General features: G+C 52.3%; 1 protein-coding gene across 2 annotated transcripts in view; it reads left to right on the top strand.

Moving 5' to 3' along the window:
* MN1 (MN1 proto-oncogene, transcriptional regulator) overlaps positions 1-14,291 on the top strand; it is a 47,556-nt gene that overhangs the window by 9,752 nt on the left and 23,513 nt on the right. Inside the window, exon 2 of one of the 2 annotated variants that reach the window (XM_045081496.1) lies at positions 4,766-5,165. The exons of the other annotated variant lie outside the window; for it this stretch is intronic. Coding sequence (XP_044937431.1) covers positions 4,766-4,929 — 164 coding nt within the window. The 3' untranslated portion in view covers positions 4,930-5,165. Of the gene's footprint in view, positions 1-4,765; positions 5,166-14,291 lie in introns of those variants that run through there. 2 annotated transcript variants of the gene reach the window in all.

Genomic DNA, 14,291 nt, shown 5'->3' with positions numbered 1-14,291 from the left:
CTATGATTCCTGATACGATTTTGTTTGCCTGACAGAGGTATTTAAATTTCCACAAAGAATCTTAATAGGGCCTGAAAATCTTAATAGGTCCTGAAAAATAGATCCTGCCCTTACCAAGAAGTTACCCGATATTCTCTGCTGATATAAAATATACATCTTAAATAAATAGCCCAGGAGGACCAGGTGAAACTGGAGGAGGGAAATTCTTCCCACTCTGGCGGGACAAACTTGAACATATCCTTGGGATCTCACAGGATCTCCTGGACTCATTTCATGCTGGTGCGGAGAGTAAAATCATCTCTCTCCACTTGAGTGACAGTCGTGTTAGGGTCACATTCTTTGCCCAGGGAATGATCTGGTTTGCCAAAGGCATTTAGGAGATAAATATTCCTGGTAAGGAATACTGTATTTACCTCTGGTTAATTTTAGAGGAAAAAAGCTATAGCTTTTATGTCACGGGATCAAATGTCTGGGCAATGTACAAGGGCAACCAGGCTTCCCAGCAAATTATGGTATAAAACCCCAACCCTTCTGATGCCAGAGGGGATCTGGGTCTGTCTGCACCCCCCCCCCCCCATAACTGAGTGGGTGTACCTTATGCCCTTCCCTCTCTGTCCTCCCATTTATTCCACCCAAATATCCAGTCTGGAGGGTCTGGAATAACCAGCTTCATCCTTTTGACTCAAGTTGGGATTTTTGACTTGCCGAGCGATGTGTTTGTTTTAGGATGATGCCTATTTTTAGGCCCAACTTGGGTGGACAGATTTGAGTGTGGGTTTTGATTGCTGGTGGCGGAGATGTTGGTATATACATGAGTGCGTGATTGAGAAGAGAGACATTTGGTGGAAATTTTTCAAGCTTCCTTACCTTCTTGAACCCACGGAAGCCAAAGGAGGTGGTCTGGGGGCCTGCTTGAAGGAATGTGGCCGAGGTGGGTGTCGGCGCGGGGTCTGCCCGCAGCCCACGAGAGGAAAGCAGGGCCCCTTGCAATTCAGTGTGTGAAGGAGGCCCCCCTCAGTCCCCCACGCCCCACCCCTGCACAAGAACATATACATATGCATGGCCAAGTGTATTTCCATCAAATCATCCAGCCACTCCTCCACTTTACCCTTAATCTGCTTTCCCAAGGCAAGTGGGGAAAGGAGCTAAACCTTCAGTTTCAATGGCGTTAGCTGACAGGTTCTGATTCTGTAAAGGACTGAATGAGCGCAAGTCCTAAAAATAGACAGAGGATTTTGAAGATCCTAATTGCGAAATCTCGGCCTCCTGGGCCTCCTGGGCTGTGGGTGACTTTGATCTGGAGTATTTTGGTAGCAGACACGCATCTCCCCTTGCTGGGTTTTGTGCGTGAGCGTGTGCATGGAGGTGTCTCGCTGGTTGAGTTCAGCTGACACCACTCTCCAGCCAGGAGAGGAATCTTTGAATCGGTGCCCACCCCGCCTTCCCCCTGCTCCTCTCCCGCCCTCCCCCTCCCAGTTGTGGGAAGCGGACGCTGCTTCTCATTTATGGAAATTCCTCTCCTTCATTGTAATCTTTTGGTACCAACATGGAGGAGACGATGCTGGGCTTTCGAATTAGTCACAGCCTTGCCTTCGGGGACCCTCTGTGTCCTGACACATTAGAGCTCCACTGACAGTTCCCAAATCCGTGCCACGCGGGGCCCTGGGAAACTCTGAATGGGACCCGAAGGAAGAGATGGTTCTGGGACCCTGGCACCTTTTGCCCCATGGGCAGCCCAGCGAGGGGGGGCCCTGAGCATTTTCTGATGTCTTGAAATGATGCGACAAGAGGTACCACGCCTCAGCAGGGTAGCCGTTACTGGAGAGATGAGAGAGAAGGTGGCCTGAGTCACAGCATGTCTATCGGGGGCAACAACTCCAGACTTGCTCTGTGCCCAGGATGGAAAGGCAGAGTGCAGTTATGGTGCTGTGAGTGCGGGCGGCTCGGGGTGTAATTCTGATAGGACAAGAGGCCCGCTTTGTTTGCTGGTCTGCATTTTAATCAGCGTCCTCCAGGGTTTGGGAAGCAAAGGAAGGGTCTGTTCCAACATGGTATTTACCCGGAAAGGAGCCGGGAGAGGAGGCAGTGGAGAAACCTGTCAGGGGTTTCCCCATGCCTTGAAATCTGAGGGGCTGTTTCGGGTTCTTGATAGCTGTGAGCTGTGGCCCGATGAGGCCACGTTGGACTGCCCTCCCTCCCCCGGTACCTAATGAGTGTGTGTGTGTTGGTGTGTGGGGGGGGGTCCATAGAGCTACGGTATCATCCCAAATTCCCGTTCTCCCTCCTGGCTGAGAAAACCTTTTCCTTGCAAAGCTGGATCAGAGAGAGGACTTTATAGCGACCGTGTGCACTTCCTTCCACGCTCTACACCTCATCGTACCGACCCACATGCCCTTTTACACATAAAGGCAATTGAATTGAACTGTTCGGAGGTCTGAGTGCATTCGCAATAACCTACTGGCTCTCTCTGCATGTCCCAGAAGGAACATCTAACACGGAATAGATTTGTCCAAAAAATGGGAAAACCCACAGCAAACATCCTAACACACTCACCTTGTAAGAAATAAGTCATTTAGTGTACTGATCTTTAAAGTTCAGGGGTCCAGCAAACTCAGCCTGCCCCCCTCTTCCCTAATTGTTGCTAGGATCCACTGTGTGACCCAAAGCCTCTGTCTTCCTTCCCACTTTCCACCTCTCCGTGGAAGATCTTGGGCACCTCGTGAACTGTTTGGCCCTGGGATTCCGATCCCTCCAGTGGTCCCTGGTTTTCTGGATTGCAGACTTACTTATCTGTGCCAGGGTTTGGTTTGCGTGAAGGAAATGTGCTGGACGGCGGTTTAGGGAAACAGAGAGACCCTTGGGCAAAGCCATAGTTGGGGCCCCTGACTGTGGACATCTTTGGAAAGTTGAGGGCTTTGAAGACCCACCCCCCTGCCCCCTGACGCCTCAGAGGGAACCAGGTCTTGCTTTTATCCGGCATGTCTCTGAAACTATCTCCACGGTTATTCAGCAATAGACAGTGATTGTCATGCCTTTGGAGGAAGCGCGGACTGACTCTGGTGTTGAGGCACTTGGCCACCCCCGCGTTCCCCTTTTCCCTCTTCCAGCAGCCTGTCTTGGGGGAACAAAGTGGCTCGTAGAGGCGTTTGATTCTGAGGATTTAAAATTAGGTTTCCTTCTCGTTGCTGATAGTGATTTAAAAAGAGTTTGGGCACCAAGATTTAATTTGATCTGAAAGCTCGGGTCCGAAGTGGCATTGGAACAAACCCTGGTCTCGGGCCGTTCTGAGCAGCTGGCTTAGTGTGGCGTGTCTGGGGAAACCCGTCTGTCCCAAAGTTGAGGGCCGCAGTGTAGCGTTCCTGGTTGTATTTGGGAGCTCCTGGAACGTGAGGTGACAGCTAATGAGTGAACCCCTCTATATACACTTGCATGCACACACACACACACACACACACACATGGGCGCATGCACACACACAGGCACACACACACGGGCGCGTGCACACACACAGGCACACACACACACGGGCGCGTGCACACACACACACGGGCGCGTGCACACACACAGGCACACACACACATGGGCGCGTGCACACACACAGGCACACACCAACACCCTGCTCCCTATCCATCCAGTCATCCTGGGCAGGGTGGGATGTCAAAAAGAGATTACCTTTTTCAGTTACGGTGAAGCAGTGTTTTCAAACGCCCTTGGATCTTCGAATGCAAGTATTGTCGAATGATTGGCAACGACCACCAGGAATAAAATACTTTGGAGGGACCATCTTATGATCAGAGCGGGGGTGGGGAGTCCGAAGAAAACATAGCCTTCTTTGAAATCTCCCAAGCTCAGCCTTCCAGCGAAGGTGACGGGTTGGTTGGGAACTCACTGAGAAATGAGGGGGTTCCACCCCGGCCGCGTGGACTGTTCGAAAAGTCCTCGCGAACATCAGGGTCCCCAGGCCTCATGTGTATATTCCACTCTCTTTTCCTGTGAGAAAAACACCCCTCTTTGGGAAGACTGAGATCCGGGAGTGGTGTATTTTCTTGGGGTGGAGGGGGGCGGCTAGTAGAGGGGTGGGCGGAGCAGGGAAGAAGCGTGTCCATATGAATCAGAATGTTATTTACCAATATTTGGGTTTTCAGGAGTGGCAAATGATTTCTAAATGTGGAAGTCATTTATAGAACACTTCCTGGGCAAGGCTGGGGGTGAGCGAATTGTTTGGGGGCTGTCGTCGGCCATCGCAAAAGCACGCCAAGTTATGGTTTGAGCTTCCCCGTGACCACAGATTTTGGGGGGTAACATAGACGTGGAGGACCCAGTGTGGACTGATGACCGAATGGTGGGTCTGTTAGCAATTAGAGCCCTATTTTGTTTAGATAGTGGCACGGGGTGTGGGGTGGGAGGGGTGCGTGTGGAGGATGAAGACCCACATGGGCCCTGGGTGCGTCAAGGCCTTGTAATATGCCTGTGGCCACCTTCTCCTACAGAAGAGTTGGCCCCATGTGGCCTGTTGCAGATGCACCAGGTTTCGAAGATGAGCCCAGACCTTTCCATTAAAGAGGGATGATGGGAGTGGGAAAAAGGAGAGACCTTTCCCCTGGTGACCCCATATGGTGACACTGAGGCTTCCTTCCCAGCACCCAGCCACTTTGGTGATAATCTTGCCTTTCATAGACCTCTCAGGCAGGTCCCACTGCTTTGAAACGCAAGCAGCGCCCTCCTACACAATGTATATTTTTTTCCCCCTTTTTCTGAATGGTAGGCAAAAACGGAACGAAAGTCAGTGATGAATTCAGCAACAGGAAGATCTCCCTGACTCGAGATAAGCCAAGTGTGGAAAGGAGCTGCAGACATTCAGGTCTCTTCTCTCTTCCTCTTCAGGAGACCCCCCGGCCCAGCCATCGGCAGCCTGGAGTGCTTTTGTAGGGAGGCCTAATTGGCTCAAAACAAATTGACCATTTTCAACCCCTGCAATGTAACTTTTGGTGGTTGTTTAGTATTTGAGGGAAGAGAGGCGGTGGCCCAAAATTTGGCTTTTTTAAACAAGAGCAATTTCACGATCCTTATGCCGTGACTATTTCTAAATTGTCTGGGCATAAAGCCTTTTGCTGGATTCTGCTTGTGCGTGCTTACCACACACACACACACACACACACACACACAGGCCTTCATAAGAAATGAAAAAATAAATGGGTTTCTTCCCCATCTGCACCCCCGCCCCACCCCCTGCCCCAAAAGAAGGCTCATACAAAGTTTTGGGTCCTTTCAGTTTTAAGCAGAAGCTTATTGATCTCCGTGTGGTCAATTTTTGGCGAATTTGTAATCCTGTTAGGCCCCCGGGAGAGGCATGATTAATTTACTTGTGCATTTCACTATTTGGGGTCAGTGTAGTTAATAAGCATTTATTTTGTGCTCAGTGTGAGAAGCATTTTTCTGGGATTACGATTGTGGGGGTGTGCGGGTGCGCGCGTGCGTGCGTGTGTGTGTCCGTGAGGCTGAACATGTACGGTAAGAGCCCCGGCTCCCCCAAGGCTGAATAAAGACCCCCAACTGCCGTTCCCACCACCTCCCCAGGACAGGAATAGAGAGAGGCGAGTGGCCCCTTCAGCCATCGCTTGTCGGGAAGGAGGCAGAAAAAGCCCAATTGTCTAGCAAACCCAGCCTCCCCAGACCCTTCGAGACAGCCAAAGAACGTGGGTTTTCTCCTGGTGCCTTGGTCCCTGGAAAGTTTTCGAGCATTACTTCTTAACTAACTGGGAGCTGAGCGCTGATGTGGAGAAGACTTAGAATCGTAAACCTTTTTGGAGCACCCTCCGTGCTGCTGCTTTGACAAACAGTGGTGCTGGGATGTGCGCGTGCGGAACTTTTAGAAAAACGCATGGCTGGACTTCCAAAGAAGGAAGAAAACGTATGTGTAAGTCTTGAAAGCTGGGACAAGGAAAAACAGAGCCAAACAGCCTGCAGCTTTGGCTTCTCCTAACGCTGAGTCTCAAAGGGGGACCGTGTGTCATCCTGATGGTGCGGGCTCTTTGGCCCGGAGTCTGTGGGTACCCTCCTCTTCCTCCCTGGGCTCTCCACAGCCTTCCTGTCTCTCTTCTTCCAGATGATGGGTTAAAATTCCACTTCTGTTATGATTGGCCTTTTTTTTTTTTTTTTAAAAGATGGGTCTTGGCCATCATGGTTTTTGAGCAAATGATTTCCCGAGTAACCCCGCAACCCCCATTTGCTTGATTCTACACACATCAGTTTTCATGGAGTCCTTGCCTTTGTGGAGTGAGGGCAGGACGGAGTGTTTTCGGTGCCAAGCCAGCCTGAAATGAACCTGAGTCACTGAGGAAACGGGCATTTGGAGAGATGAGGATACAATTTCTTTTTTTATGTGGGCCCGTTAAAGTCTAATGGACATTGGTGTCTGGCCTTAAATTTGGAGAGGGTCTTTATCTAACCCTTAAAACTAGAGTCGTTTCCTGTAATTACGACACCCCAGGCAAGATCACTAAATCTTTCAGAAGCTCATCTGGAAGACGGTGCGGGAGTGGGGGGGGGGGCGGGGCAGAGGGGGCGCACACCTGTTACCTGGATCAGCTATAATTATGACATCTCTGGACTCCTGGTTTGAAAGGAAGAATTTATGGACCCAGCAGTGCCGGAAGAGAGCAGCCCGAGGCATTCTGTCTCCTGGCAGTGAAATCACAGCCACCTCCCCGCCTGCGTCCCCCTCCCCGCGCCCCCCCAGCTTTGTGCCCATCACAGTCCCTGCATCTCTTTAATGAATTAATTTAGCTCCCCGACATTTGGTATTAAGTAAGTAGCTATTTTGGGAATCCAAGAGAGAAAGAACTAGAAGACTTTTTTTAAACTCTTTGGAAAAAAAAAGTGTTGCATTTTGAAGTTGGAGACGCCTGAGAATCCAGGCATGGCTTTGTGAAGGAGAACACATTTGGTGGGACGTGGCAGAATGTGGCAAAGCGGCCTGACCCCGTCCCTGCTGTGTTTTTGCTTCACTGAGGAGTGTTTTTTTCCAACCCCCCCCCCAACGTTGTTAAGAACGGAGGAGGCCACAACCCCCAGACTCCATGCTGTTTGTTTGGAAGTATTGTTTGGATTACTCTCGCTTTTCAAATTGAGAGAAACTTAGTTTAATGGGAAAATAGCAGTATTACTATCTTGGTGTGTTTGCTTTAGCGTTTAAAAATAGTTTGTTTTCATATCCTGAATTTCATCCTTTCCTTGTTTGCTTGTCTGATGGGAACCCGTGAGAGTGTGTGTGTGTGTGCGTGTGTGTGATACCAGCACACACATCTGTCTGTACACACTCAGGCAGGCAAATGATTGCAGTCGTGCAACCAAAAATCAGTTGCAATTTCACAGCTGGCACAAGAGACCCAGAGCATTTGCTTTTAACTTAAACCATCTTGTCCCCCTTCTTCCCCACCAGCACCCCACTCCCAGCCTTCCCCTTCCATCTCCCTCAGCAACGTTTATTCCTTCCTTAAAAAAGGAATGCCGGGCCTGTTTGCGGAGGTCCCCGTTGGAATAGATTTTCAGGGGTTATGTATTCAATGTGTTTGAGGGTGATTTCAGCCCTCAGCCTGGTCGTCCCAGTACTAATGGTAGCAGGGCCTATTATAGGGAGGCAAAGAATATTGTAAATGGCTTATGCAGAAAAACCATTTAGATAAAAATGCAATTTTCCCTTCTGCATAGAGTGCTAAGAATTAATAGCACATTCTTTCTAAATGGGTATTTTTATATTATATTTTCCTCCTAATGAAATTCTTTTCCCAAACAGGGGTATGTTTCATTTTAAACTTTAGAGTAAAATTGATCTCTTTGTAAGCCTACAAAAAAAAGGGGGGGGGTGTCCTGGTTTTGAGCAGGCCCCTTTCCTCCCGACCCTGTCCCCAGGATTTTTTGAAGTTCGATCGTGCAGAGGTTGCGTGGAAATGGTGAGTCTGCCGTAGGGAGAGGGGCTGGGTTTGTTTACATTGTTTTTTTCTTTTTCTTTTTAATTTTTTTCCTTTCTTCTTCCTGGGGTGGGCTTGGGGGCTGTTTGGTGGTTTCCACAAGTACAGAAACTGGTCTTGGAATTGGAGCTGTTTGTGCTTGGCACCTCTCACCCCCTCACCTGCCCTCACCTCCGCAGGCAGGTTTCCCACCATGCTCTCTCCCTGAGACCCAGATGCCTGCTCCCTGCTCCCCTTCACGGGACAGTTGTGAGAGATGGTTGCTTTTAGCTCCTGTGCACCCAGTAAGGAGTGATTCTGTGGCCCAGCTCTCTGCCAGGGCCTCTGAGGCCATTGTAGGGGGCAGTGGAAATTCAGAACTTCTTCGAAGGTCAGCTTTGTGCCTTCCAGCAGAAGCTTGCAGCAGCCTCATCGTGGAAAGGCTTTGAGAGCTTCTTGCTCTGGCTGCCATGGGCCAGTGTCTGCTGACCCCAATTTTCCGGCCCTGCCTGGGTGTGCACCTATGGAGACACACATGTGTTGGTGACTTCGATCTGCAGATAGGACAGCAATCAGAGCTGTGGTGTTGCTCTAGGCCAAAGTCCTGGGGCACGTGCTCCTAGCTCTCACTCTCAAACTAGCATCAAGGTGAAAATTTAGGTAATGTTGTAGATGGGGAGAGAACATCTCCTGGTTTTGTGCCCTTCCTCCATAGCTGTGCCAGCTGAAATATCCAGGGCCCAGAGAGGGCAAGCTACCTGGCCATGGTCACACAGCACAGTTGCAGAACAAGGAGTGGACAGTAGCGGACCCTGGGCCTCGACCTTCCCTTACTACCTCTTGACCTTCTCATCTGTGAGCTAGGATCTGATTTTGCCTGGTTAAGCCTTGTGTGTACTGGGGCCGGGGCCATCGTAAACCAGAAGTCTCCAAATCTCCTGTAGAAATCACCCTGACATCCATTCCTGAGGACAGAAGCACTTACTCTCCAGCCTCTCAGGAGGTGGATGTTGTTTAAGACACCGTTCTTGACCTTGGGGAAGACGCAGCACCTGATTCTGCCTGACGGGTGGTCTTGGGTTCAGGACTGGCCCTTCGACTCTTCTGAGCTCCGTGACCTTAAAGCCACTTCAGTGGTCTTAGCTTGGTTTCCTTATAACATCAAGAAAGCAGAAAAAAATAGTGCTTCCCCTCATAGAAGTATTGTGAGGATTGAATGGGACGATTGTAGCTAAACAGGACTACATGGAGGGATGATAATGATGTGGTTAAGAGCATGGGCTCTGAAGCCAAACATGCTGGGGTCAAACTCCAGCAACTCCCATTTCCTGGCTGTGTGACCTTGGGTAGGCTCCTTAACCTCTCTGTGCCCCCTTTTCCTAATCGGTGAAAGGGGACGACCATCATTCTTACCTCATGGGGTTGGGAGGGTTCAGTGAGTTCAGACATGCAGGAGCAACTACTTGGAAGGCTGCCTGTCACCAAGAAGCACCATGCCAATGCAGCTTTTATTGAGCACCTGCTGTTTGCCAGATGTTTCATAGGCATGACCCTTCGATGTGTAGGGTGGTGGGGCTGTTGTTGTTTGTCCCAGCAAGGGAGGCCATGGGACTTGTCCTCTGCCATCCAGTGGTGCAGGCTGGAGGGGGACCACAGGAGGCCGTGCATCAAGTGCTGAGACTGGGGCCGGGCACCAGGAGCTTGCTCAGTAGATGTTACTGTGTCCTGGGTAGGGCAGGGCTGGGTTGCTATCCACTGCCCCTGCAGCAGCCACCTCTGGCCTCATTGTGGGTCCCTCTCCTTATGTGGGGTGGTCAGAACCCCCCCCAGTGGACAGTGGTGGGCTGGCCCTAGTGAGGTGTGGCCAGCCACGGTCAGCCACGGCCAGCCACGCTTGCTGGCTGCAGGATGGCAGCACCGTGATATTTTTCTTCCCCTGACAGCTCTCCCTGTGCGCTGAAGGCACAGTTCCCTGATAGGCGTGAGTAATGGTCAGCCTTCTCATTGAAGGAATTCATGAGATGAGCTGGTCCCCAGCCTCTGAGCACTTTGCCAGGAGCCCGCGCCGGCCATAAACAATTTGAGAGCTGGCAATAAAATATTAACCCCCTGTGTCTGGCACCTCAGGTGGGGCCTCGGGAACCTGGCAGGCTTCAGCTAAACAGCGAGAGCGCCAGTGAGCACATTCGAGAGGAAGAGAACATCCCTGCCACAGTGAGAGTGGGAGGGGCTGGCTGCCTAGGCCTGAGTTCGAATCCCAGCTCTGTTACTTGGGTGCTGTGTGACCTTGGGCAGGTGGTTCACCTCTCTAAGCCTCTGTTTCGTGGGTGTGATCCTTTGGTCCCCTCTAAGATGGTTGCTGCGGGGTCGATGAGCCTTGTGCCCTGGGGGCAGTGAGCAGCGGAGTAGGACTTTGGAATCGACTAGAGGGGAGTCATTTTCTATTCCCACATTGGCCAAATCATGCTGCCTCCCCAGCTTTAGTGTCCTCTGCTATGTGCTGGGGAGAATAACAGCTCCCTCAGGCGCCTGGCCATGGTCCTTCCCTGGGAGTGAGGACCCCACACCTCCCCTCCCCACCCCCACCCTCCCCAGCCAATCCTCACCCGCCGGGCCCTTGGCAATGTCTGGAGACATTCCTGGCTGTCACAGCTGCAGAGAGGGAAGTTGCTCCTGGCATTTAGTGTGTAGAGGCCAGAGCTGCTGTGAAATGTCCCACAGCACACAGGACCATTCCTACCCCAGTCCTCCCCCATAAAGAATTCCCAAGCCCAGAAGGTCAAAAGCGCTGGTGTTGAGAATCCCTGAACCATAGTGCGGGATCGGGGCTAGGATTCAAAATAATCCAGACGTGACAGCAGTGTCTGCATTCAGCAAATGTGAATGAGGCCGTTAAGGCTGTTCTGGGTGCTGGGATGTGGTGAGGAAGCAGAGGGACAAAAGCCCCGGCTGGCACAGCGTTTATATTGTAGGAGAGCAGACAGACGGACAGACAAGCAGCAAACCGAGAAGAATGATGCAGAGTGGGCAGGGTGGGGAACAGAGCCTTAGGAGAAGGGGACTGGCACAGGAGTTTCTCTACTGGGCCACTGGGGATGCCTCTGGGGGGTGGTGACAGGTGAGCAAGAGGCTTGAATGATGAGAAGGGACCAGCCAGTGGTGTGGTGCTCGTCAGCAACAACTGGCTCTCTGGGGGAGGAGGAAACATACAGTTTCTGTTTTGTAGCCTCTGCCAGTTCCCCTGGAGTAAATGCTCCCCAACAATTTCGGCCCTCAACCGGCTTGCGGAATTCCCATATAGCGAACGGTCTACACCCCCTGGAGCCAGCAGAGTCCAGGTCTACAGGAATGGGCTTTCAGGAGGGGATGCAGCGGTGAGGGCAGGAGACCCCGGCGGGACTGAGCAGAGAGGTGTTGGTGAGGAGGGAGAGACTGTTTGGGCGGGCAGGGGCTAGACCGCTGGGGGCTTATCATCACCGTCAAGTCAGGAGTGTGGATTTTATTCCAAGTGTGACAGTGGGCCAGGAGAGGGTGGTGAGCCCTGGAGGGATTGGATCCGATGGCCCATAGTAGATGAGCAATTAATAGCGATTACATCTGAGCCCAGAGTCTCTGAGATGATGTCTGTTTCCCTTTGCTTTCTTGGTGCTGGGCCCCTTCTGAGGAGGCAGAAACTCTCTTCCCCTAGATTGGCAACATCTGGGCCACAAGTGAGGGCAGCGGGTGTACGCTCCTTCCCAGGAGCAAGGCACTCAGAGCCCAAGGGGACTGCTCAGCCTGCCGCAGGTGGGGGGTGTGGGGGATGTCCGTCCACTCCCTGGTCTGGGCAGGCCACGATTTATGTTCCGGCCCAGGGAGCCTCTGTTTCCTTCTTTTCCCAGGCATTGTTCTCCACGCCTGACAGAGGTCACTGAGACAGGAAGGCAACAGGCCCTATGTAGAGGGCTGAGCCTCTGGGTGACCTGGGCTTGGCGTCTACCTTCTGGGAGCTTTTCTTTTGCTTTCCTCCCTGACTCTCTGAGCTAAAAAGCAATTGTAACAAGCTATAGGCAGAGAGGGCCAGGTATATCCAGCCCCATATTATAGATGAGTAAGCTGAGGCTCAGAGAGGCAAACTGACCTGCCCCAGGGCAGCCGGCTGGGAGTGAGGGCAGAGCGCACATTCATGCCTGGGCCCATGCCCAGGATGGGAGCCCATGCTCAGGATCGCTAAGGACGACGTAGCTGGAAGCTGATTTCTCACCAACAGATGCTCAAAATAAAAATCGACTCAGGGTCTCGCCCCCTTCTGGCAAATGTCAGCCATATCATTGGCTACTGAGATCTTTACCATCCGTGTTCTCCACTGGTGAAGGTGCTGGGGGTAGCGTCCCCAGGCCTGGGGGCGGAGAGGTGACATGCTGTGACTGAGCCTCAGTCTGCCTATCTGTGAAATGGGTCCTTTCTGGTCTTTCTGGTCTTTTCTAGGACCGTCCTCCCCCCCATAGGGAGGGGGCATCTGCTCGTGTAGCAGTCACCTTTCTCTGGGCCCTTGCCCAGGCCAGAACCGTAGCTGTGAACCAAACACACTCTGCCTGTTGGGGGCTTGAATATGCTTGAATACAGAGGAAGCATCGGTAAAAATGACAGTTGCGTGAATGTTCCATCGGAAATTGGCCAGTGGAAGGAGAGTGGGACTGGGGTTGGCCTGCTGGCCGGGAGGGCTGGGAAGCTCTGACATAGGGGTTGAGACCACAGTGAAGACAAAGCAGCAACCATTCCCAGCACCTGGCCCTGGCTTGGCAGCCAGTAGCCATCTGGTGATTGAACGACTGAAAGAAGGGGCTTTACCGAAGGTAGGGGTGCGTCCCTGCCTGGTCCCAGGGCTGGAGGTTGAGTGTCACCCCAACAGTCCTGAGATCTAGGAGGGCTGGTGGGACTTTTCCTCCAGAGGGGCTAGGGTGAGGAGGGAAAGGAAGGGGGCCCCGGATATTAGCATCAGAATTCCTCATCCTGCCAGCCCTGCTGGTGTGCCTTGGGTCTCCATCCCCAACACCAACCCTCCCTTGCCCCTCCTTCCCATGGGTCCCGCTTGCCTGAGTCCCAGTAGCCCAGGACACAGCCTCTGTCCCAGTCGAGGCTTGTTCCAGATGCCAGGGCCTGCCTGACCCGAGTGGGTCATCTCAGGGTGCCTGAAGTGGCTACTGGAGCTGCTATTTATGCCCCAGACCTCAGGGAGGAGGATGGTGCAGGAAGTCTGGGCCAGAGCTGTAACAGCGTGGCCGTGGCCTCGCCCTGGACTGATCCCTTCACCACCCTGGGCCTCCGTTTCCTTATCTGTTTTTTTTGGGTTAAACAGGGTCTTAGTGATGATTACAGGAAATAATGGACTAACCCAGCATCTAGCTCATCACAGAGGTTACTAAACTATGACATAAATACAGGTGCCCCTCTGGGGTGCCCCCTCCCCGCTGGCCCCACGGGAAGAACTCGGAGCCTTCGAGGGGAAGGCGGGAGTGGGGGCCGCCTTACGGGGCTGCAGCTTGCAGTGAGAAATGTGCCTGCAGAGTTTTGGACGGTGGTCTTCCATGCCATGGAGGGGAGAAACAGTGCCCACAGCGGTTGGCAGGAACTCCCCAGACAGTTTGGGTGTTCTAGGACACAAGTCCGTGAGAACACAAATCTGAGGTAAAAATCAGACATTTTTTGGGAGTCCCTAAGGAGTTTTCTCTACCCTGGTCCTACATACCCACTTCTTAGACTCCCTGTCCGTGTAGGACTTACAAATCAGTCCCTTGCTAATCTTAGGAATCTCTCAAAATCATGGCCAGAGTGCTAAGGAAGAACGTAAGAATATTACTCCTGCTTCCACTCTGGATGTAGATAGGGATGGGCTCTCCGTGGGCTGTTAGGCGACACCATGCGTGGTGCTTAAACATGGCGCTTGGCTGGCAGGAGGCCCCAGTGTCTACTACCTGCTACTTGGTCACCGGCCTGGGCCACCGACTGGGGACAGCAAGGACGCTTATCCCCGGGGACTTTGCTTCTTGCTTGTGTTTCTCCCCAAATCCGTGGGGCCGTGAGTAAGCGTGTTTGCTGGAGATGTCCGCCTCAAACATTCATTTATGGTTTCAGCTAACAGAAGCAAGGCAGAGAAGCTGGTGGGCAGGAAGTTAAAACCTCTCTGTCCGGAGTGGGGTCCATCGATGTCCCCCTTGCGTTTTAAAGACTGGTACAAAGACTCTTTGCCTGCCAGTCCCTGGGGGACAGAAAAACATCCCCAGCTGTGGTTCCCCAGGTGTTCGCTCTGTCTCCTGTACCCCCTCCGCCCCCCTCTCCCTTTCATTCCTGGAACAATGTCCG

This window comes from Mustela putorius, unplaced genomic scaffold, assembly GCF_011764305.1.
Source record: "Mustela putorius furo isolate JIRA1106 unplaced genomic scaffold, ASM1176430v1.1 tig00000578_pilon_pilon_pilon, whole genome shotgun sequence".
Lineage (NCBI taxonomy): Eukaryota > Metazoa > Chordata > Mammalia > Carnivora > Mustelidae > Mustela > Mustela putorius.
Note: the sequence above shows the minus strand (reverse complement) of the source record. Positions and strands in the feature narration are given on the sequence as shown.